Source organism: Lycium barbarum, chromosome 3, assembly GCF_019175385.1.
Source record: "Lycium barbarum isolate Lr01 chromosome 3, ASM1917538v2, whole genome shotgun sequence".
In the NCBI taxonomy this organism is placed as follows: domain Eukaryota; kingdom Viridiplantae; phylum Streptophyta; class Magnoliopsida; order Solanales; family Solanaceae; genus Lycium; species Lycium barbarum.
This window is the reverse complement of record NC_083339.1, coordinates 9,279,689-9,305,087: the sequence shown is the minus strand read 5'-3', so window position 1 is coordinate 9,305,087 and position 25,399 is coordinate 9,279,689. Positions and strand designations below refer to the sequence as shown.

Sequence of the window (25,399 nt, the reverse complement as noted above, 5' to 3'; positions counted from 1 at the left end):
TGGTCATGAACATAAATTGAACTATTAATTACCTTTTGCTGTATATAATGGCGACGAGATGAATCCAACAATGTCTGTATACGTCAACAAAAAGGATTTACGTAGAAACTGATACATACAACACCGAATTTGACATACACAAACGCAAGAGATTCGCAATTTAATTCTGAGATAGTTTTATGCATGGAGTTGGTAAAATTGAATTCTAAATTTTGACTGAAATTGCTCTGTTTTCAACTATTGATGATGCAAATTTGAATTCAAATTTGAATGTATGGAGGAATAAAGAGCCGTGTTAATTTTTGGAAAATATCTGTTAAGCATGATTTTAGGAATATTTTATTTTTGTTTGCCACGTTTAAAAAGATTTGGTTCCAAGATTTCATCAACTTTTTAACTAACTGTATTCCTGAATACAGCGTGAAACCAATGTTGGATACACGCGGATAAGTGGATTGGATTTGCTACGATACGTAAATAATGAAAGTGTTGCTACGCTGAATCTTTAACCCTCAAATATTAGTCATTTGTGAAATTTTTCCTTTTTTAAAATCGTGATGGGTATAAGCCCTTTATAATAGGGAAATCTATATGGTATAGAGAACATTTGGCCTTATTTATATTTAGTAGCTATACTTTGCCAAAATTACATCTCATAGCTAAATTTTGTATGTCAATTACACAAGGTAACTAGTGCACTAAAATCATATTGTATTTAGTATTGAAAACTATATTCTCTCTATTCTCTCACAATCTGCTCCCATTTTCTTTGTCCTCCGTCACCTCTCTCTCTAATCCGTACAAGAGAAATTTCAAAATTTCCACAGAAGAAAAAGCTAATTCAACGAAGAAAACCATATTCATGAATCCAGGCATAAACGATAAGGACCACACTGTTTTAAGGAGAACTTCATGTACATGTCCTTGTTTTGGATTCAAACACACAATGAGAACCCATAAGTCTCAGTTGTGCCACAAGATTGTATTGCTTTTTTGTTATCTGTATTATTACCAGCTACAGTGCTCTGCATCCAAGATTAAATGTGTTGCTTGCTCCGCCGTTATCACCGCCAGTGCCTCCCTTAGATCTGGTTGCTAGCAACGACGATGTCTCTCGTTGCCGCCATAGCTCCGTCGTGACCACCGCCTGCTCATCCTCCAGACCTGGTTGGTGTTGTTGTTGTTGTGGTTCGCCGGAGAAGTAAGCTCCGGCGATGGCTGCTGTTGTTGTTGTTGGTTGTTGTTCTCTCTCTCTGTTGTTGTTGTTATTGTGAAATTTCTGGCGGATCTAGTCGGAAATTGTCGACAGATCTGGCCGGAGCTAGTGGTTGGTATTGTTGTATTCACGAATACGGCGATTGTATTCACTTTTTTGAGCTTTTTTTTGTTAAATGTTTAGAATGTATTCTTTTTTTAGAGTGTATTTGTTAATTTTTGGTCTATCTATATTTTTATGTATTCAGTTTTTACTTGTTGCATTCATCAATACAGCAAGCCAGTTTATGAATACAGATAGTTATTTCATGAATACATGTGACTTGAATACAGTGAAAAGAATTTTTGAATTTTTTTTATTCGATGTATTCCTGAATACAGCTAGCCGTTTTATGAATATAGCGAGCCATTTTTTGAATACAGCGGGGAAACTGTAGCTACGCAATGTAAATATTGAAACTGTAGCTATGGGAAATTTTAAACCCCCAAAGTGTAGTCATTTATGTAAAATTCCCTTTATAATACATGCCGGACAAAGTCGGGTCAACTAAACAAACCCGTAAGCCCAACTCTACCTCTAACTAAGGCTAATGATTAACTAACTAACTATGGTTACTTTTCTCTCTCATTTCATTTCAAAGATCTGTTACAATCCATAGGGTTTTCGAATCGTTAAATTTTCGAATAAAATTCATCAAATATTTTAATTATAATTTTTTTTTTGGTGATTATATATGGAGACTCAACCATTAATGGAATTTTCTCAAAGGAGAAATATTGATAACAAGCGACCTCGAAAACGACCTCGTTTAACATGGGATGTGGGACCACCAATTATTCAACCTCCAATTCCTAAGGTATTTATTTGAAAATTATTTACTTAAATATGTATTTTGTTTTTAATTGTGTTTTGATTATGTGAAGTTTGTTTGTAATTTGTATCAACTAGGCCTCAATTTTGAACTAGTTATGAATTATTGCATTTTGAATTTTATTTATTGTGTTTTATTATGTGAAGATTTGTGAAGTTTGTTTTTTTCAACTAGGACTTAACTTTAGCTACATGAATTGGTGCATTTTGAAGTTTGTTTATGTTAATAGCAGCATTTTTGGTGCCTCTATTATTGATAAATTCTGATTTTGATCCTTGTAATAGCTGACTAAGCGCATTTAACCTTCAATTAATAGAAAAGTGCATTTTTGATCCGTTTGCTTGTGAATATTCACAAATTTACCACAGTTATTAGTCGCTTCGCCACTTTTGAAGTTTTTTTATGTCAAGAAAATTGCTAAAATATGTGAATTTGGAGTTCATTTGAAAAAGAATTGAAAATTAGTTAAAAATGTAGTATTAGTTTGTGCTGGTATTTTATTTATTTTGTTTTATTATGTAAAGATTTGTGAAGTTTGTTTGTATCAGCTAGGGCTCAGTTTCAGCTAAATGAATTGTTACATTTTGAAGTTTGTTTATTGATAAATTCTAATTTTGATCTTTGTAATATCTGACTAAGCACATTTAACCTTCAATTAATAGAAATGTGCACGTTTGATCCCTTTGCTTGTGAATATTAACAAATTTACCATAATTATTAGTCGCTCTGCCACTTAATTGCCCAATTTATTATGTTAAGCTTGTACTGTTACTCCATATTTGAGGGTAATATAGTTCTAAAAGTGACTCATGTACAACATACTTCTTACATAAAAGGACTAAAAACACACAGTTCGATTAAGTGAAGGTTAAATGTGCTTGTCAAAATCAGAGTATATCTATAATTTAGGGAACAAAAATGCTATTAACCCATTGGTATAACATGTGAATTCAGAGTTCATTTGTTTTGAGTTGGAACTGAAATTTGTAATGTGAGAATCATAAGGTAGCTGGAGGGGTACTTGTGAAAGATGAGCTAGACATGAACGTTCATCAAGAATGTTGATAAAAGCCATGTTAGGCCTAGAAGCTTGAATTTGAAGTACCTTCTTTATGAGAAGATGTAGGTTGTTTAGTAAGGCAGTTCATTTTTGCCATTAAAAGGGTGCTAAAAATTATGGATCTTGAGTAGCTTATTCCAAAAAAAGAATAAAAAAAATTACGGGACTTGAGGTAGTTTTTAGACTAGGATTGCGTCCGAAGTCAAACTTCTTAATATGGAGTTTTATGGGAGAAAACCAGGTCAACAACAACAACAAGAGAAAAGGACATAAATGGTCCCTTAACTATGAGAGTAGATTCAAAATAGTCCCTTAACTATGCACTTAACGGTTTTGGTCCTTTAAGTTTGCCACAAGTTAACAAAAATGGTCCCTCAACCATGAGGGTTGGTTAAAAAGAGTCCCTTAAGTATGCACTTAACAGTTTTGGTCCTTTAAGTTCGCCAAATGTTAACACTTTTAGTCTCCGACAAAATATTCATCGAACTCTGTTTGTTAGATTTGACGAGAACTATGAAAAAACTAGCGAGAACTCATATTTAGGTGTACGCATTACTAAAGAAAAGGCCAAATACCTCAGGATAAAACCGACGGACATCAGTCGGTTATAGGTAAAAACAGAGGAAAAACCTACAGACTTGATAATGTCAGAAAATAGTGTCTCGGAACACAAAGACCGACGGACTCTGTCGATTAAAACCGACGAACTCCATCGGCTAAGTAAAATACGCTAGACTCATTTTTACTGAAAACCCGAAAATAAATTCTTCCATCATAGTGATTCTTTAAAAAAAAAAAATAGTTTCTGCGCATTTTCCTTGAAAATAACCGACAGACGTTCGTTGGTTTTCGTAAAAAATAATAAAAACTAAAAAAAAAATAAAAAAATAGTGTCCCTCGATTTTATCCATCGGTTTCCGTCCATCGTTTTTTTCGCTTGTTTTTAGTAGTGATAATTTTTGTAGTTTCTGCTATTTCTAATTTATTTCTAAGGTCTGGTGTATTTTACTTAGCTGATAGACTCCCTCGATTTTAATCTACATAGTCCATTGGTCTTTGTGTTCCGAGACACTATTTTCTGACATTATCAAGTCTGTAGGTTTTCCCTCTGTTTTTACCTATAACCGACTGATGTCCGTCGGTTTTATCCTAAGGTATTTGACCTTTTCTTTAGTAATGCGTACACCCAAATGTGAGTTCTCGCTAATTTTTTCATAGTTCTCGTCAAATCTAACAAACAGAGTTCGATGTATATTTTGTCGGAGACTAAAAGTGTTAACATTTGGCGAACTTAAAGGACCAAAACTGTTACGTGCATACTTAAGGGACTATTTTTAACCAAACCTCATAGTTGAGGGACCATTTTTGTTAACTTATGGCAAAGTTAAAGGACCAAAACCGTTAAGTGCATAGTTAAGGGACTATTTTGAACCTACTCTCATAGTTAATGGAACATTTATGTCCTTTCTTCACAACAACAACAACAACACCCAGTAAAATCCCACATCGTGCGGTCTGGGGAGGGTAGAGTGTACGCAGACCTTACTCCTACCAAGGTAGGATGACTGTTTTCGAAAGACCCTCGGCTCAAGAAAAGCATAAAAGCATAAAAAAAAGTCAGATAAGGCTAAGAGATTTAAAGCGATATGAAAATGAAATAATATAAAATAAAATAATGCAAGCGACACCGATACCACAGGGTAATTAAAGCACAGGAAATAGCAGATTATAGCATAAATCGGAGCACAAGAAATTAAATTGCGATACTGCGACTACTAATAAGAACGGATAACGAGACTATCTACTAGCCTTCTACCCTAATTTGGGTCCTCCAAACCCTCCTATCTAAGGTCATGTCCTCGGTAAGCTGTAATTGCGCCATGTCGTGTCTAATTACCTCTCCCCAATACTTCTTCGGCCTCCCCCTACCTCGTCTGAAACCATCCATGGCCAACCTCTCACACCTCCGCACTGGGGCATCTGTGTCTCTCCTCTTCACATGCCCAAACCATCTCAATCTCGCTTCTCGCATCTTGTCTTCCACCGAGGCTACCCCCACCTTATCCCGAATATCCTCATTCCTAATCCTGTCACTCCTGGTGTGGCCACACATCCATCTCAACATTCTCATCTCGGCAACTTTCATCTTTTGAACGTGAGAGATTTTAACTGGTCAACACTTCGCCCCATACAACATAGTCGGTCTAACCACCGCTTTGTAGTACTTGCCCTTAAGATTTGGTGGCACCTTCTTGTCACATAGCACTCCGGAAGCAAGCCTCCATTTCATCCACCTTGCCCCAATACGATGTGTGACATCATCGTCAATCTCCCCGTTGCCTTGCACAATAGACCCAAGGTACTTAAAACTACTTTTCTTCTGGATAGCCTGGGTACCAAGCCTCACTTCCAAGCCAGCCTCCTGAGGTGCTTCACTGAACTTACACTCCAAGTACTCTGTCTTGGTCCTACTTAGCTTAAACCCTTTAGCCTCCAGGGTATGCCTCCAACCCTCCAACTTTTAACTCCGCTACGAGTCTCGTCGATCAGGACTATGTCGTCCGCGAAAAGCATACACCGTGGCACCTCACCTTGAATTTGCCGTGTCAATCCATCCATCACTAAGGCAAATAAAAACGGACTAAGAGCTGATCCTTGATGCAACCCCATCACAACTGGAAAGTGCTCTGAGTCTCCTCCTACTGTCCTTCTCTGGTTTTGGCTCCCTCATACATATTCTTGATCACCCTAATGTACGCCACAGGTACACTTTTAGCCTCCAAGCATTTTCATAGGATCTCTCTTAGAACTTTGTCATAAGCCTTTTCTAGGTCGATGAATACCATGTGTAAGTCTCTCTTCCTCTCCCTATACTGCTCCACCAATCTTCTCACAAGATGGATGGCTTCTGTAGTTGAGCGTCCCCGCATGAATCCGAACTGGTTCTCTGAAATAGACGCACCTCTCCTCACCCTCATCTCCACCACCCTTTCCCACACTTTCATAGTATGGCTTAGCAGTTTGATACCTCTATAGTTGTTACAACTCTGGATATCTCCCTTATTCTTGTATAGAGGGATCATTACACTCGCCCTCCATTCTTCGAGCATCAATGCCGTCTTGAAGATGACATTAAACAACCTAATCATCCACTTCAAACCTGCCGGCCCCGCGCTCTTCCAAAATTCCCCAGGAATCCCGTCAGCTCCGATCGCTCTTCCCCTGCGCATCCTACGAACAGCACCCCTAAACTCCTCAACCTTAACACTCCTGCAATACCCATAATCACGACACTTTCCTGTATGTTCTAAATCTCCCAACACAATGTCTTTGTCCCCTTCTTCATTCAAGAGTTTGTAAAAGTATGACTGCCATCTCCGTCTAATGAGAGTCTCCTTTACCAATACTTTGCCATGCTCGTCCTTGATGCACTTTACTTGATCCACATCACGTGCATTTCTCTCCCTCGCCTTGTCTAGCCTGAACAATTTCTGGTCCCCTCCTTTCTCTTCTAGTTCAGCATACATGCGTTCAAAAGCTGCCGCTTTTGTCGTCGAAACCGCCAACTTCGCCTCCTTCCTCGCCATCTTATAAAGCTCCGTATTCGTCCACTTCTCCACCTCATCCTTGCTTTCTATCAACTTCGCATACGCCACCTTCTTTGCTTCCGCTTTCCCTTGAACTTCTCCATTCCACCACCAGTCCCCTCGATGATGACCACGACTACCTGTCGAGACCCCCAACACTTCCCTTGCTACCACCCTAATGCAACTAGCCGTCTTATCCCACATACTGGTCGCATCCCCACTACTATCCCAGGCCCCCATATCCTTCAATTTCTCTCCCATCTCCAGTGCACTAATCGTGGTCAAACTACCCCATCTGATCCTAGGTCGGTCATCCATGACCCTCTTCTTCCTCGTCCTCTTGATCCCTAAATCCATCACCAAGAGCTTATGTTGGGTTGTAAGATAGTCGCTCGGAATGACCTTACAATCTTTGCACAGACCTTTATCATCCTTCCTAAGGAGTAAAAAGTCTATCTGAGTTTTAGCCACTGAACTACGGAAGGTTACCAAGTGTTCCTCCTTCTTTGGGAAACTCGAATTGGCTATCACCAACCCAAAAGCTCTTGCAAAATCCAAAAGTGAGACTCCTCCTCCATTCCTGTCCCCGAAGCCAAAGCCTCCATGCACATCATCATAGCCTCCCGAAATAGGCCCTATGTGTCCATTGAAATCACCTCCCACGAATAGCTTCTCAGTAGGCGGTATGCCTTCCACTAACTCGTCCAAATCCTCCCAAAAGCGCCTCTTCTCCTCCTCGCCTAAGCCCGCTTGCGGCGCATATGCACTAATAATGTTCAAAGTGAGTCCTTCAACGACCACCTTAATCGACATCATCCTATCAGTGGCCCTCCTAACCTCTACCACCTGATCCCTTAATTCACTATCTACTAAAATGCCCACCCCATTTCTATACTTCGACCTACCAGAGAACCACAACTTATACCCGTCTACCTCCTTAGATTTAGGACCTACCCATTTGGTCTCTTGGATACAAGCTATATTAATCTTCCTCTTCTTAAGAATCTTAACTAGCTCTATGGACTTCCCCGTTAACGTCCCAATGTTCCAAGAACCTACTCTCAACCTAGACGCTCCTTTAACCCACTTACCCCTCGCCCCCGTCCCCGAACGAGAACATGACCCTAGTCTACCATCACTAAGCAAAGCCACAAGAATGAGTATGAACTAATAAATTCAAAAGTCTAAAGTTAGCAAAATGTAACTACAAGTGTATGGACAAATAATGAGTATGGCAACCGGGGGTACCAACTCCAGGTGAACTGAACCTGGTCGCCGCCGGAAAACACTGTTCAACGGCCGAGTTACTGTTCACTGTCGGAATTCTGATCACAAAGACCTGAAACAGGAGAAGAGAAGAGGGGGAAAAAAAAAAGGAACAGGAAAAGAAAAAGGAAAAAAAGAGAAAAAAGGAGGGAGAAAGAGGGGGCTGGCCGAAAAATGGTGCCGGAAAAGTCTCCGGCGATGGCGCGACTGAGTTCTGGCAGCGCCAGAAGCAGCTAAAAAAGGAGAAGAGAAGAAGAATAGGAGATGAAGAAAAGGGAGGGGAGAAAAAAGTAAATCTGGCCGGAAAAGTGGCCGGCGTTACCTGATCGCCGGAGTTACCTGGTCGCCGGACGCGGTCTGGTCGCCGGACGGGGTGGCAGGTGGGGTTGGGGGGAGAAGGGAGATAGATGTTACCGTTGAGGGCAGAAGAGAGAGAAAGCAGAAGAGAGAGGGCAGAAGAGAGAGAATGACAAGGTCGTTTTCGTAAAATGGTAGTGGGCATAAAGTTTATATTTTGAGGCAAATTTGCTTGAAAGGGTTATTTATTATGACAACATCCTCCATGGCTCGAACTTTGCCTACAGTTTGGGCACTGATACCTTTTTTAGTTGATTTTTGCGCTACTACTGGCTTTTTTACTTTATAGGTAAATAGAATTTTGTTGTATGGGATGAAGGTAACTATGCATTTCCAGATGTCTTATAGAGTGAGTGTCTAAAATTTGTTTTAGAAAACTGAACTAAAATTTGTTTTAGAAAACTGAGTCAAGAAAATTTGTTCAAAACGGAAAAATAAATGAATGAAACCCTTAAAAACCATGTTTAGGTGGAGCTATTGGTTAGTGGTTGGCTGCTTGTGTTCTTTTCAGGAACCTTAACTACTGTAGGAGAATTTTGTTTCAAAGACCAAAAATTACTTGATCAGAAAAGAAAAAATTTGTTTCAAAGACCAAAAATCAAAAGTTATTTTCCAAAAGTTGTATCTGAAAGTCTATGTATGTCTATATAGTTGCAGTAGAATAAATTTATGCTTTTGGAATCTTTACCATGTAAACTCCTATGTTTTGAGAAACTGATGTCACCTTGTCCTTGTCCTCTTCCCGTGTCTACATAAGGGACTGGAAACTATTGTCACTTTTGACACTGATAAGGCTTGCAAATTAGAGTCTGTTTCGATGGGCTTATAACTTATGGCTTATAAAGCATAAGCCATAAGTTAGGAATCCTAAGTTATGGCTTTTGGCTTATTTTTGTTATTTTGATTTAAAAACAAGTGCTTAAAAGCACTTTTTTATCACCCAAACATTAGAAAAGTGCTTAAAAGCTATTTTGGCTTAGAAGCACCTAAATCTCAGGAAATGATACAGTGGCGATACTAAGTGTTCATTAGCTTTTAGTTATGCGTGAATATCTGTTTGAGAAAAAAATGCTTATGCATAGAATATGTTTGGTTTTTTCTTTTCCTTCTCGTTGGAAACTTGAATTAATCCTTAAAATTTCTGAAAGTCCAGAAAGACCTTACATGGTAATTGGAAATGAATGGTCTATTATGAGTTATCTTCATTTTGAACGCACTTGAGGTATTTAGAGGTAGCATGCATACTTGAATGTTAAACGTAGATGGAATGTTTGAGGCTATCAATGGAGCTTTGGCAAAATTGTTACCAAGCGTATAGAAAAATGTGTTGGAAAAATGGCTGGCCATCTACTGATAGAAGGAGACCTATAAGATGTGTTATATGGTGTTGCTTTCTGGAAATTAGCAGTATCTTTTATCCTATTGCCATCGCAAATTAACAATGTTAGATATTTCCATGGCATGCGTTTTGGTCTGAAAAGTTTGGCACTTGTATCAATTAGCAATTTTTCTTGATGAGTCTCTTACATTTCTTTTTTGATGAGTGTATCAGTTAGCAAGTCTCAATATTCTGGAACAGGATGCAGTCATTATATTCCTATATCTTATCAAGCATTTGAGGTTTCATGTTCTTGTATCTCATCGAGCATTTAATAACATTACTCTCTTATCTGTCAAGGGTAAGTGCTGGGGAGATACCATTTGGAATGTCAATTCTGTGCCTTTCTGTTTGCCTGCTAAATATCATGCTCGTATCATTTCCTATCATCACACATAGGATAGGAGTAAGGTGTTCATATGCTATAGACATAGTGTTGCAAATCATGATGTAGTCCAAATCAGTCAATAAATATGCGGTATCATTTGATATGCTATAAGTGAAATCTCTGAATTATGTCTTTTGAGAAAAAGGCATTGGGAAGGAACGGAATATAATATTTTTTAAAAATTTAGGTTCTTCCAACAATATACTATGGGCAAGAATTTGGAAATGGAGCAGGGCTGAATTATGCTTATTCTTCAATATATTACAAAGGGATCCCTCATATTGGATTCCCTCCTCGGAGACCGGATGATAAAGATGGCCACTATGTGTTTTCCATTGGGGAGAACTTAACTCCTCGCTGTAAGTTGCCTTTTTGTTCTCGTAAATTATTTTATTTCTATTGGTAACTCCACGTTTATTTCTATTGGTAACTCCACATTGCAAGTGTACCAGGATTTCTAATGTGTTACAGTCGGGCAAGTGATTCTGTCTTTCCATGTTGAAAAGGCCTTCTATTATTTATAAACAATAAAAAGGCCTTTCTATTTTTTTAATTAGAAGTTGCACTTTCAGATTTTGACTATTCGTACCTAAGATCTACATCTTACTTTCCCTTCTATCAAATGAGTTAGGATCTTAGTATTCGGGCTTTGGTCTAGTGTCTAGTGGTAAGAGCACGATTGTGATGTTTTGGTTAATAGCACATCACGGGTTCGAACCGTACCACAAATAAAAGCATGGTATTTAGGCGGGGAAGAGTTATAGAGGGGCGGCTCCATTATCCACCATGTTTTGAACCGTGTGCCACTGGCCTTCGATGATTTTGTGGTTATTAAAAAAGATTTAGAATCTTAGCATCTAAATTGTATTTTTTAACTTGATTCTAGCACTTGACAAATTGCACAAGCTAGCAGTATTTCAAGTAGTACTAATCATTCTAGATGTCCTTGTGTAAGTGTCTTAAGAGAATGGAGATATGCTCTTATAAGTGAATGTGAGTTGTAATGCTGCAAACTATGATATGAGCTTGCAAAGTTGAATTAGCCTTGGCCAAGGATATAAGGTACCAACTGGTTACTAGAATTTTTTTTGTACCAACTGGTTACTAGAATTTTTTCTTTTTACTGATAAAAGAAATCATCCCAATTTCTGTTCTGGCAGAGCGAGAATTCTTGGCTTTCTGTGGGGCCTAGTTTTGTTCCCTGGTGATTTTTATCAAATATGCTCTAGTCCAAAATGATGAAGTATTGAGGTCATCATTCTCTCCATTATTTGTGTGATGCGGCTTATCCACAACTGAGATACTAAGTATACTTTAGGGCATAGTAACACAGTCCCTTGAAAATTAATTGACTATCCTCTTGAGGGTTATTATACCTGTGTTTTGGACATTTTGTTCAAGTACCATCATAACAATTCTTTTCTATCAGAGTAAATACAGGATGGTACAGTTTCTTTCCAATTATCACCTTAACCTAGATTTGGCAATCGGCTTAGTGAACTGACATCTACAATTAGCGGGATGATCACATGCAACTGCACCAAAATGATTATCCTGAAAGAGTTATGTTCGTAACATTTGCTTCTCTTTCCTAATCCACTCCTTGCTGTGTTTGCAGATAGGATACTCAGCAAAATGGGGGAAGGTTAGTTATTCCCCTCTCTCTTTTCCTTTCCTGAATCTTGCCTCCTTTTCTTTCTATGTTTTGGGCAGGGGGTGGTTATTTTGTTTTATACACATATAATGTCGTTGTACTTTCTGTTATTGAAGCAATCTTAATTATGTTTGAATAAATCCTTTTCTTTTCCTGCTAGCCTGATTAAGATCATTTTGCCAAACTGCTTTTCTCTTGATATCTTGGCTAAATGGTCACATGTTTTTGTCGGTTTTTCCTGCTATTTTTCCATTTAGTGAGTTAAAATATGGTTAAAAAAAGAAATGGCCTGTGATCTTTGTTACTCAGTATTTTTATATTCAGTTTCACTGAGCATTGACAGATCATGACTACGTGTCCGCTTATCAAGGTTGATACTTTTGGTAGTGTCTATTGACAGATTGCCCAAATGATACAGGAATATTAAATTACTTCTTGAGAAGCTTCTAAGTTCTAATAGTGCACTTCTTGCACTGCTCATGTGGAACATATTTTAGTTCATTTATTTAGCTGTATCTATTTGGTACCTAATTGCAGGGACTTTTGGACGAGTCCTTGAATGCCTCGACAACGAAACGAAGGAACTTGTGGCAATTAAAGTTGTTCGTTCAATACATAAATATCGAGAAGCAGCAATGATTGAGATAGACGTCCTACAGAAACTTGTCAGGCATGATCTTGGTGGCAAACGGTAGGAATTATTGTTTCCTTTTGTGTTCCTTTACTGACAGCCGAAATTGAAGTGATTCTAGTACCACTTCCTTTTATTCTTGCAGTTGTGTGCAAATAAGGAATTGGTTTGACTATCGTAATCATATATGTATTGTAAGTAATTATTAGTGCTTATGATTTGATTGGATTTGGAGGGGCAGCTAAGCTCCTTCTTGTATGATAATTCTGGGTGTAAAAACTTGAGGATGGATTTAATTGGTCTTAACAGGTTTTTGAGAAGCTTGGTCCAAGCTTATACGATTTTCTTCGCAAAAACAGCTACCGTTCATTTCTCATTGATCTTGTACGGGAGTTTGGAAGACAACTTTTGGAGTCTGTAGCATGTGTGCGAACTAATCTTTACCATACTTTTCTGTTAATTTTCAGAAGCTTTATGAGGCTCAGATCGTGTTACCATTTTAAGTTGGATTTTATGTTGCACATATGATTACTTTTGGAGCAAGGGAGCATCTCTACTTATATGCTTGCGAATATTTATTCTAGGAATATTGATGTTCATAAACTCTAGCAGTTTGCTCATTCCTATTTCTTCTTGCAGTTATGCATGATATGCGACTGATTCACACTGATCTGAAGCCAGAAAATATTCTCCTTGTTTCATCAGAGTATGTCAAAGTTCCAGATTACAAGGTAATCCATCATATACTATGTCTTATTGAAATTGCTTTTCAATAGCATTGTGATTATGAGAATCAACTCAATATTTGTGTAATCAGGTTTGCTAAAGAATAACCTGTGGATTAGCATTTTGGCCTTTCTATCAACGTAGACAATGCAAACTGAAGTTTTCTGGGCATTTTCTTCTTATTCTTTGGCTTTATTAGTCTCTCTCTCTCAATAATTGGCACATGTAGGGGATAGGGAGAGAGATGTCTTGGTAGTGTTTAGTCTATCTGCATTGCGCCTATGGTTTCTCTCCTGGACCATGTAAAAGCTAATGCTTACTGTTTCAAAATAGGATGGTTATTTTCCAAATTTTAGCAATGGATTTTCTTCATTTCAAGTTACTTTTCTGGCTCCTCTTTTTTTTTTTTTTTTTTAAATATATAAGTAACAGATTTTATATATCATCAGCAGCTGTGCTACTTTTCTGACTCCTTTTGTTGTCAGTAAATAGAGCCATTTCTTGTAATACAAAATTTTGCCTTAAATAACTCCAGCTCTTGTAAAAAGATACTGAATCTTATTGTCTTGTTTTTGGTGTGACAAATTTTTCACTTTGCTCTTTGAAGGTCTAAGTCTAATCTAGTCTGCTACAATGATAATCTATTGAAGCTTTTACTCAGCCTAGTTAAACTAAGTCATCCATTTAGAATGAGGGAATAAGAACAAAAGATTAAAATAATCAAAGTGTCTCTGACTTCACTGTGCTCTTCAGCGTTTAAACAGATTAAACAGCACTACCTTGTTGCCTAATGTCATGACAGGAATACATGATACATATTTTATGCACCCGCTTGATCGGTTCAGATTGTCAAAGTAATAAAGCGTAAGATTAAATATGAGGTAGGGAGGTAAATGGACATCTTTAACCTAGTATTCCATCCAATTTCCTCCTTTTTTTTTTTTTTTCACTATGAGCACCTGCATTGATGTAAGAGTCTGCGGTTTATAATGGAGAGTCAAATGTGGTGTATAGAAGTGCTGCCATTTAGCCTTTTTTGGGACAGTGAAAAGTATTAAAGTACAGGGAGAAAATGTTGATCTTTTAAGATAGTGTTATTCTACCCGCAAGGGTGGCTCAGTTGGTTGAGCATGGGGTTTCATAATGAAGGTCTCAAGTTCGAAACCCCTGCTGTTGGTTTGCCTTCTGATTCGAGCTCGTCGCACGGGACTTACCTAGTGCGGATTATCTCTCCTGTATGGTTTGCGAGCTATTGCACAGGAGCTGGGTTTACCCTGTGCGCACCCAAAGGGTAGCGGCTGCGGGTTCTCATGTCATCAAAAAAAAAAAAAAAAAAGAAGAAGAAGAAGATAGTGTTATTCTTTGGAATAACCCAAAAAAGAAAGTAGAATACTTTATTGAAGTAACATTTTCTCTGCTTTGTCAGTTTTTCGTGTTTTAGCTCTGAAACAGGAGATCGAGCAAGTTTGTTTTTGTTCTTCTATCCTTCTGCTCAATTTTTTCATACGAACTGCCTTTGTATGTATTGTAAACTTACCAATGGTTCCATCTACTTGGTTGGTTAGGAAGTAGAAACCAGGATCTAGCTCAGAGATTGTATAACATTAGCGTGTTATCATTATTACCTTCTTTTTCGGGAAAAAAAATAGCATGTCCTTTGTTTCTGAAATGGCATATCGCCCAGGTCGTGATTGTTTTTTGATTTCTCCGCTTTCTGCAACATAAAAAGTGTTTACCACTGATGTCATTTTCCCCTTCTTGTCTGCTATGAAATTCCTGCTGCGACCTGCAAAAGATGGTTCTTACTTCAAGAATGTACCCAAGTCAAGTGCTATTAAGCTCATTGACTTCGGCATTACTACATTTGAACATCAGGATCATACTTATGTGGTGTCTACACACCATTACCGTGCTCCAGAGGTTATTTTAGGTAGCTCCTATCTCTTTCAGATTTGCATCTTTAAGTTGCATCTTGTCAGTCTTTTAGTTTGTCTTATGCTGTTTTATAGGTCTTGGATGGAACTATCCCTGTGATGTATGGAGTGTAGGTTGCATACTTGTTGAGCTTTGCTCTGTAAGTGAGAGTTAATTATGTGTATGATTTTACATCCTTGTTTGTTAGTTATCTTGTTTGTTATAGTTTTCTTGTTCTCTTTTTTCTTTTTGCTCCTAAGTAGAGCATCTATGTTATTGAAAAGCTGGGATATTTATCATGATCTTCTTCACCTACTACTACCAAACTTAGTTACGTGAAGGTTGAGGCTAGGACTATTATGCCCTCTGATCTGTCCTAATCGTCTTAAATGGCAAGACAATACACGACTATAGCTCCTAATGCTATTTTGTCCATAATACACCTAAAACCCCAAGACCGAGGGTTATGAAGTGATTATTTAGCATTGACGAGTACCCAATGAGGTATGACTGGAGAAAATTGTTATGACACAGTTTTACAGTGATTTCTGTGAACTACCCTAGACCTGTTGAATACAGTGGATATACTCAACGAAAATCCATGGTCAAATCATCTTTTCGACCTGTAACCCCTGAATGTGTGCTCCATGATAATCAATAGGCTTATCTTTTTTTGTTTGAGAAGGCTGTCATGATCCAGTGATGCACAGGTGCTTGCTTTCCGAAAAAGGTTCAGACCATTCGGTTAGACATTGAAAAATGTTCATCATCTGTTACATGGTTTCTGCATTTAATTGGATTAGTTAACTTCCTTTTCCTATTAATATTTTAGAAGATTTTGGGTCCAACTGCAGGAATATAATGAGCATCCCTTGTTCTTTCTCAAAACAAATATAATGAGCATTGTTCGAAAATGTGGTAAATTATTTGAAAAAGACTGGGTGTGACGACAATAATGCTTGACACGAACTCTTGTTTCTCTTTCTAAAGGAAGGATTCTCATTTTGCATGCCAGCGGAGGAGTTAAATCCTTCTTCTTGGAATCGCTTTATTCCTGTGATCTCGGGTCTAATTTAGGTCTAGGTATCTTTTCCTTTGCTAAACATTCTTGCCATGGAGTCCACACTTCTGTTTGTTGCACTGTAAGCTATTTATATTTATTTGTGGTTTTGCTTTCAAAAGTTGCACTTTACCCGGGCTCTGATATGATTGCTTTGTGACATTTGATTTTCTGACTTTCACTTATGAGCCCTCAAAACCTCAATGCATACATAGGGTGAGGCTCTTTTCCAAACACATGAGAACTTGGAGCATCTTGCGATGATGGAAAAGGTACTAGGGCCTCTTCCTCAGCACATGGATGTGAGAGCTGAGTAAGATTTTTGTTGCTTTTGGTTTTATTGGTTGTTTATGTTATTTCATCAAATAGAACAAATTTTATTTGCCTCATTTTTTTGTAGCCGTCGTGCTGAGAAATATTTTAGAAGGGGTGCAAGGTTGGATTGGCCAGAACGCGCAACTTCAAGTGAAAGTATGAGGGTTGTCTGGAAATTGCCTCGTCTCCCGGTAATTCCTGAGTCTAAGCTGTAGCTAGTGGTGCAAATCTTTCTGTTTTTAATCTTGTGAGAATTTTCATAAGGCCTTGTTGCGATAAACTTCTCAACGAGCACAAGTGCAGATGTGTGAATTTTGCTTTTAGTATGTAGGATATATCTCACTCATTTATCTTTTTTTTTTCTTTTGTTTTTGGTTTTCCCTAGCTTTTAGCAACTGCATTGACAAATATATATATTGTTACGGGCTGCCTTCGTTGTGCCTTGGCGCCCATAACCCCTGCGCGCCCCAGGAGGGCCAAGCGAGTGTCAGTCGTGCAGGATAAGTGCGCACATGAGTGTCCGTCGCGCGCAGGCAGGGTTGGCCGTGCAGGCAGTGTTAGCCGTGCGCGGGCGACGTGCACTGACAAGGGGCTCCGACGGGCGAGAGTCAATAAGAATCTAGAGATGCTCTATGGCGTATTATAAGAGTGCCAAGGAAGTTTAGCAAGGGTCTGGGATGAGCCCATCGGCCGTCGGTGGACGAGGCCACACGCGAGCCTGAGTGTCAGTCCCGTGCGTTTCCGAGCTATGGATGGAATCTTGGGATTTAGGGTGAGAGGACCCTTCCTAGGATGTTATGGAATGTGCTTACCAAGTTTGGCGTTATTTGAAGATCGTTCACCTAAGGGCTTGACTTAGCCAAGGAGCAGTGTCAGTGATAAAGCTCCCGAAGGCTATATCTCGATCCACGAGTATGGGAATGAGATGAAACTTCATGGAGGAGTGAAGGAAGTCAAGAGAAAGAGTTAGGAATAGACGGCGCCTCATTTGGAGTTCGGAAGAGTGAGAAAGGCCAAGTGTGATTCTCTGGCAAAATGATGTCCAGTGCTAGAACTTGGGTTTTTCTTTTTAAAGCATATATAAGGGGGGCAGAGGTGTCTACAGCTCAGCCAGCCTCCCCTGTGCGTGCTGTCGGCCAGTCGCACTAAGTGAGCAACCTTGAGGGAGGACCTCAAGGGCCTGCCTAGGCACATCATAGGAGTGTCCTAGGTATCCATACGAGTTAGGGCACTCTATGGACGGCGCCGTGCCTGCGGGCCGCGTTGGGCGCACAACGAGTGCTGGAGGCTTGACGTAGGAATTGATTATGCCCCGTGGGCTATCTTTATGGATGTTAAAGACCTCCATGCCAATTGAGTACTCGAGGCACCACTCAAGAGCCTCGTATATTGACTTGTGAGCTTGGCTTGGGTTCAGCCTTACAAGCAAGGGTCTGTTGGCCTAGACGTGCAGTCGTGGGGTGACGCTGCACTACGAGGGATGGAAGTAAGTTGCGAGGGCTATGTTTGCCAATGCCATGAGACAATCATAGGCACATGAAAGAGGATCGCACCGGACGAAGGCCAAGGATTGGAAGTTGCCCTACTCGGGCACGACACAAGGCAAGTGTCAAGCTTGAGGATAGGACTGTGCGCGCAGGAGCGACGCTCAGTGCCAGGCGAGGGATATGCATGTTTGTAGCCAACCCAAGGGGTGCGCATAGACGAGACCCAGCATATGAAATGCGCCATAAGAGTATGATAGCAAGACAATGCTGAAGCCTTGACATCAAACGGGCGGCACAAGGAAAGCTAAGCCTCTAAGGCAAGCTTCACCATAGGCATGGGGTCGTGCCAAGAAAACCTAGGATAAGGAAAGGCTGGCTTGTAGTCAGGTGGGACTACGAGCGCCGCACGGGCTATTTATGTGCCGCTGCCGCTTAGGAGGAGTCGGCCTGTGACAATATATATGTTCATACCTTTGAGTTGGTAGTTTGAAAAGATATAGTATGAATGCTGTGAATAATACCTTTTCATGTTTTCTGGTGTTCTTTTTTTCACGCTCGGCCTTTTGTACGATCGTTTGATTAGGTTTCTCCTGTTCTACAAGGGAAATGTTGAATTTGGGTAATATGAGTGATATCTTGATACGAGAAGCTTCCCAACTCCCTGTACATTTTTGAATAGTTTTGACTAAAAGAAATGCATGATTGGATATTGTAATTTGTTAGCGGTACTGATCCATTAGTTTATATCCTTGAGAATTGGTTGGTTCATTCATTAATTTCTGAGTATGTAGCCAAATTTGCCAAACGGATAATTGATCTATGAGTGCTTTGGAGCTTTAATATTCTGTTTTTTCTTTAAACCCCTTTCCATTAATTGAATTGTTTTTATTAGTTGTTATATTATCTCTATCATATTTCAGAACCTGATAATACAACACGTGGATCACTCTGCTGGAGATCTCATTGATCTTTTGCAAGGGAAGAAGATAGAAGATCAAGTAAGGAATTCGCGTGTCATATTTCCAGTATGCCTGTCCTGGTGTTGTGTTACTTCTCGTCAGCTTTTATTTTAATGGCGTGATAATATGAAATTAATGTTGGTGGATTATTTAGACAAGTGTTGAAATATTGCTTAATACTCGTGAGTGGTGAGTAGGTGGGCCTGAGTGCTGTTATGAATTTAGTAGATGTTGGATTGCGGAAGTGATTGAAAATGGTCAAGAAGGTGCCGTTTTACTTTCCCGATCTAGATAGCACTCTCTCTTGTTAAATTTCGGTGAGTGGTTGGACCAGCAGTGCAGAAATTCTGTAGATGTTGGATCTTAAAGTGATTGAAGTGTTAAAGTGAGGTGGAGTTTTTTTACTTCCTGGAGTTACGTAATTCATTGGGAATGCTAAATTTTGCATTTCTTTTGGCAGTTTTAAATAAGTTCACATTAACGAAATTAATACACTTGGAATAACCATGTGTGTATCTGTCAGCTTACAGCTTGTTCAGTTGCTTTCTTCCTTTAGTTTCATTAATCTCTTATTTTGTTGTCTCTTTCCTTGAGTTTTTAAAATGAAACACACTATGGCCTATTCCTTATAAATATTTGTTTCTTTAAAAAGGAAACAACTACCCCTTACCACATTACCTTTATATCCTCTTTTACAGCTTGGGAATCTTCGTGTTTTTCTTTTTTGTTTTTTGAGCACAATGGTTTGGGAATCTTGTTTTTGGAGGATGGTGGTGTAGCGGTTGATAGTGACTGATCCAGGATTTGCACATCTTGTTTTCTACTAATGGTTGGAGCTACCAAAAACTATATAAAGGAATGTAGCTTGTGAGTTGTGAGACTCGTTGCAACATCTAACATGTGGTTAACCTCTGGTCTCAAGGATTTTACTATCAAACCACATATTTACGTAATGCTATGGGTTCGTATCCTGTTCTTTTACTTACTTTTAGTTTAATTTTTATATTTCTGGCTGAACACCACTGTCTTGGGCCGAACCCAGAGCTACATAGCTGGGTCTGCCAGTGCTCATTGTCATTAAGTTTCCTGGATATAAATGTTGTCCCCTATGCAATGCATCTGGAGGCAGTTTGAATGGTTGATTAGTGCTCTTTGATTGTTGTAACTGAGCAAAATCTTTTCTAAGGACAACACTTAGATAAAACTTTAGATAATGTTCTTTGTAAAAGCCTAAACATTGGCCTCCGTAACAGCAAGCACCATCTTGTTGATTCCTCTCTGGTGCGTGTATACAGTATGTATAAAATAGCCGTTAAGTGTTGGAGTGATGACAAGGCTCAAATTGTAGCAGAGACATTGCCGGTTGAACTTTCCATTTTCTCAAGTTTTTGTGATGGTTTCACTGCAATATCTAACCTAATATGCTCTCATTGCATCCTTTTTGAGCTGTAATTGCTGACAAGAGTAATGTAGTATACCTAATGGAATCTATATTGCTCCGACTCTTCATAAATGCTACCACACTCGTGTCGGATCCTTCAAAAACTGCACTACTCTTGGAGGACTCTCGACACGCACCCAGCGGCATTTTTGAAGGGTCCAAGAAACAAAGATTGGAGTATTATAAGCTGCCTTTTGGTGATCTATCATAATAATCCCAATTCCCATCTTTGTTAATGCCAGAGAGATTTAGTAGTTGGCCTCCTTTAGCAAAAGTGTGTGTCACTCTTTCAACTTTTGAGTTACCAACCTTTCTTTCCCTACTAAAGTTTCCATGTGTTTTTCTTTCTTTTATATTGCTGTCACAAATTGACAAGGCAAAAGCTGTGGGAACGAGATCTTGCTCTCTTTAGAGTTCTTTTGTATTTGTTCTGGTTTGAAACTCTAGATACATAATGCATGTGATTTTACTTTATCTGGGGTTGAGTAAATGTGTCTTACTCGAGCATTACTCAACCGGACATCAGTTATAGTCGGTTTCAGGTCCACTACAAACAGAAGTCTGGTATTTCAGTGGAGAAAGGGGTGCAAGTGAACAGATAGCAGCTTGGAGAACCGCTATTTAAGACAACTGAAAACTACCAAGTGTTTAATGTATAGCTGTGTTTGAGTTAATGTGTCTCTGCCCTTCCTATTAAATCGTGCTATTTCAAAGCCGGCCTTCGAAACCTCCTTGAGTGAAGGTGAATCTAATTTTTATTGATGAATTAGATTTTGCCACGAAATCGTCTCTACCCATAGGTTGCGTTGCTCTCCGTCGGTACTTTAACAAAGCACAATTGCTAAGCAATGGAGGAGGAATGACGTTTGTCAAAATTGGCGAAAAGTAAATATTATCATATTGAAAATTGGCTACTTGGTGAAATCCTACTAAGAAAGGTAGAGGGACGGTCTCGTTATCCACCGGGTTTATCGCGCCACTGCTTCTTGGTTTTCCTTCTTTGAAAACTAGATGTTTTTTTTCACTGTTTGGTGTTTTAGATACGATTGGATGCATGATTTGATTATGCTCAACATTTTATGTACCATTTTCTGGTTAACCAAGTGCAATTGGTGTTCAACTAATTTTTTATCATGTAAATTTAACTATCGGTAGACTGAAGATAGGCTCATAATTTTGACACGCCACAAAATAAGTGATATAGAGCTCCTTTGGATTAGCTGGAAAAAACTGACCTTTAAGCGTAAGTGCTTAAGTACTTTTAAGTGGTGAAAGTTATTTTATGAATAAACAGTTACGTGTTTGGATAAAAGTGCTTAAAGGATTTTTAGAAGTAAGGATTGAAATTAATAGAAAATATAAGGGATAAAAGGGTAAAGTTGGTGGTCAAATCAGAATAGCTTTTAAGCCCCCCCCCCCCCCCCCCCCTAAAAAAAAAAGTTAGGGCTGAGCAACCTTTTGGTTTTGACTTATTTTAAGTATTTTTTAACTTAATTAAGTTGTTTTCTATTTTTGTCGAACACTCAAATAGGTTAAAAATGACTTATAAGTTGGTTTGACTAACTTATAAGTCAATCCAAACGGGCTCATAATGATACGCTCAATGCGCCGCATATGATTGGTTTGGTCTAAATAAATTTTGACCACATTAATGCAAATTTTTTTGGTTTATATTGGTTACAAGGTTTAGAGAACAATTTTGACATCTTTACTAGTTTGGCTTCAACTTTTAAGGACCATCATTTATGTGAGAGATGAAGGACAAATATTGATTGGGGTTTGATTACTCCATTTCGAAATAATAACGACGGTCAATTTATCTATGGAAAATGCTAATGTTAGCGTCAATGGAAATTTGACTCTTAGTTCAAGTCTAATTTCTGTCTCATACATCTCGAAAAAGATAGCAGGATGCTCAAACGTCAATGATATGAATTTTTTTTGGCAAATGATCTGGACTAATTTTGGATGCTAGTCTAGTTTCTTCCACAAATATGCCTTCTTATTCAGGATGTTATTTCTTCAAAGGTGCAGGGCTAATTTTTCCATGCCCTTTCATTTTTCTCAATTAAATCAATTGTGTATGGTGATCTTATTGACAAACTTTAAGTCTGGGTGGTAGCAGAGTTATTCAGTTATTCGGTACTTGTGTTAGTGGGAGGTAGCATCTACAATTGAATGATTGAGGTGTCAATTATTTAGGTTGAACACCATTATTGGAGAAAAAACAATAATCCTTCCGTTTCAATTTATGTGAACTTTTTCGGCGTATGAGGATCAAACTTTATAACTTTGACCGTAAATTTGACATAAATATTTCAAGTTTGTAAAACTAAAATTTATATATTTGAAAACTATATAAAAAGCACTACAAGTCATGATAATTTATAATTCAAATAATTTTGAAAAAAAATGTAAGAAAAACGTGGTTAAAGAACCACCTCGTAGACTCTCCAAATAGTAATGGGTTCATATAAATTGAAATAGAGGGAGTATATGTTGTAGTATGATAATTTGATAAAATTAGGTTTCAAATAATTCTTTTAATTATAATATGGGGCAAAACGGGAGGAGAATGGGGAAGATGACTACAAGGTGGAGAATAAGACTTTGAGTACCAAAAATTTGAAAGGTGTAGAAACGAACCCGCATCACTAAAAAACAGAAAGAATTAATTTGTGATGTGAAATTTTCTTTGATATTGTTATTGAAACCTCCTTGATTGAAGGTGATTCTAATTTTTATTGAACCACAAACAATTGGTTTTGCCACGAAAGTCTTTTCCCATACTTTCCATTGCTATCAGTTGATACATTGACAAAACACAAAATCGTGATGCATGGAGGTACTATAATGTTTGTCAGCACTAGATAAAAGTTGAACATTAGCACATGTAAAATCGGCTTCAAAGAAAGACAGAGAAACCGGCTAATTATCCACCAAGTTTCGAATCGTGTGTCGTTGCTTCTTAGTTTTCCTTTTTATAAAAATTAGACGTATTTTCTTTTTCACAGTTTGATTTAAGATACGGTTGAATGCGTAATTTGATTAATCCCAACCTATTGTTTACCTTTTTTTTTTTTTTGGGGGGGGGGGGGGGGGGCGGGGGGGGGGGGCGTGTTAGTAACATAACAATTGGATAACTAAGTACAAATAGTGTTCAAATGATTTTGATCATGTATTCAAATGATTTTGATCATGTAAAAACTTTAAACAATCGGTAAATTAAAGTTAGGCTCATAATTTTCACGTGTTAGTGATATAATGTTACGCTCAATTAACCACAAATGATTTGTTCGGTCTAAGTTTTTGAACAGGTTGATGCAGATTTTGTAGTTTATATTAGGCAGAAGGTTTAGAGGAAGATTTTGTCATCGTTACCAATTTGGCTTCTAACTTCTAGGACCAGCATTGATATGAGAGGTTAAGGACGAATAATGGTTGAAATTTGATTACTCCATTTCGAACAATAACAACGGTCCATTAATCTATTGAAAGTGCCATTGTTAGAGTCAATGGAAATTTGACAGTTAGTTCCACTCTAATTTCAGTTTCATGATACATCATGAAAGAGATAGCAGGATGCTCAAACGTCAACGATATGGTGGTCTTTTGGCTAATGATCTTTACTATTTTTGGATACTAATCTAGTTTCTTCTATGTATATGCCTTCTTACTCTGGTATCGTATTTGTGAAAGGTCTAGGACTAATTTTTCCGTGCCCTTTTATTTTTCTTTCTAATTAAGAGCCCGTTTGGATTGGCTTATAAGTTGCATATAAGTTGCTTATAAGCTGTTTTCAGCTTTTTTGAGTGTTTGGCTGGCCAGCTTAAAGTCATTTTGTGCTTAAAATAAGCTCAAAAAAATAATTAGGCCCATTTGACTTAGATTATCTAAAGCAGCTTATAAGCTGAAAACAGTTTATAAGCCAAAAAAAATAAGTTAGACTACCCCAACTTATTTTTTTTAGCTTATAAGCTGTTTGCAGCTTATAGGCATAAGCCCATCCAAACAGGCTCTAAATCAATCGCGTATGGTGATTTTACTGACAAGTAAGTCTAGGTAGCAGAATAATTTAGTATTTGTGCTCATGGGATGGGAGGTACCATGTACAATTGGACGATTAAAGTGCGCATAAATTAGGTTGAACACCATTGATATCGAAAAAAACATATTTTTAATGTAGTATGCTAATCTGGTAAAATTAGGTTTCAAAGATTATTTTTTTAAAATATAATCTAGGGAAAAAGAGAAGGAACATAGGGGAAGGGAGTATAGGGAGGAGAACATTAAAAAAAGAAGGTGTAGAACTAAAACCGCACCACTGAAAAATAGGAAAGTTTAATTTTTGTGGTGAAACTTTCTTTGATCTCGTAATCTTATAATACTAGACGGTCCATGCCCGTGCTGCGCACGAGCCCAATACTTTAGATTATAGTGCATCTATGTGTATGTAGTTGTGTTCCGTATCTAAAATTTTATTATATTAATGTTTGCTACGAATACAAAATCGGCAAATTTATTAATATTTTTTAAAAGAGAAGACTTGTTTAAAAGGAAACTATTTTCTTCTCTTTGAGATAAAATAATAGCAATATTTAAGCATTATTTGATATGTTCAATTTTAATTCGATTAATTTAAAGGTGTAAAATACTTATTATTTTTTATCAAATTTTTATTTGGATAATTCTAATTCAAATTATTAAATTAATTTTACATATTTAAAACGAAACAAAGTAGAAATTGATTTTCTATTTAAACGAAGAAATACTATTTTTTAATTTTTGGTAAATATTCTTGGGTTAGCTCATTTTACTTGTCAAGTTGTCTTTTGCATGGTTTTTTAAGAAATCGTCAATTAGAATTATAATTTGACTAATTTACCTTATTCATTATTTGATCTGCATTTGATATATTTTTTTTATGACATTAATCTCTTTTCACATTTATTAGAGTAAGAATAAAAATAAAAAAGTAATTAAATTCTATCTTATTTTAAAATATTTTAAGTATATTTATTTTAGTGAACATAACAAATAAATGACATGGCGGAATAGCAAATATAACAGTTTAATATCTAGATTAGAT

At 37.8% G+C, this 25,399-nt stretch overlaps 1 protein-coding gene across 1 annotated transcript; it reads left to right on the top strand.

Moving 5' to 3' along the window:
* Positions 1–58: 58 nt before the first annotated feature.
* Positions 59–21,434, top strand: LOC132630252 (serine/threonine-protein kinase AFC1-like). The gene is made up of 14 exons (XM_060345840.1): positions 59–72; positions 1,016–1,167; positions 1,948–2,072; positions 10,311–10,482; positions 11,742–11,768; positions 12,315–12,468; positions 12,554–12,602; positions 12,718–12,832; positions 13,048–13,136; positions 14,905–15,064; positions 15,144–15,208; positions 16,324–16,421; positions 16,509–16,614; positions 18,831–21,434. The coding sequence occupies exons 1-14, from the start codon at positions 59–61 to the stop codon at positions 18,981–18,983; spliced, it is 1,479 nt and encodes a 492-aa protein (XP_060201823.1). The 3' UTR covers positions 18,984–21,434.
* The last annotated feature ends 3,965 nt before the right edge of the window (positions 21,435–25,399 follow it).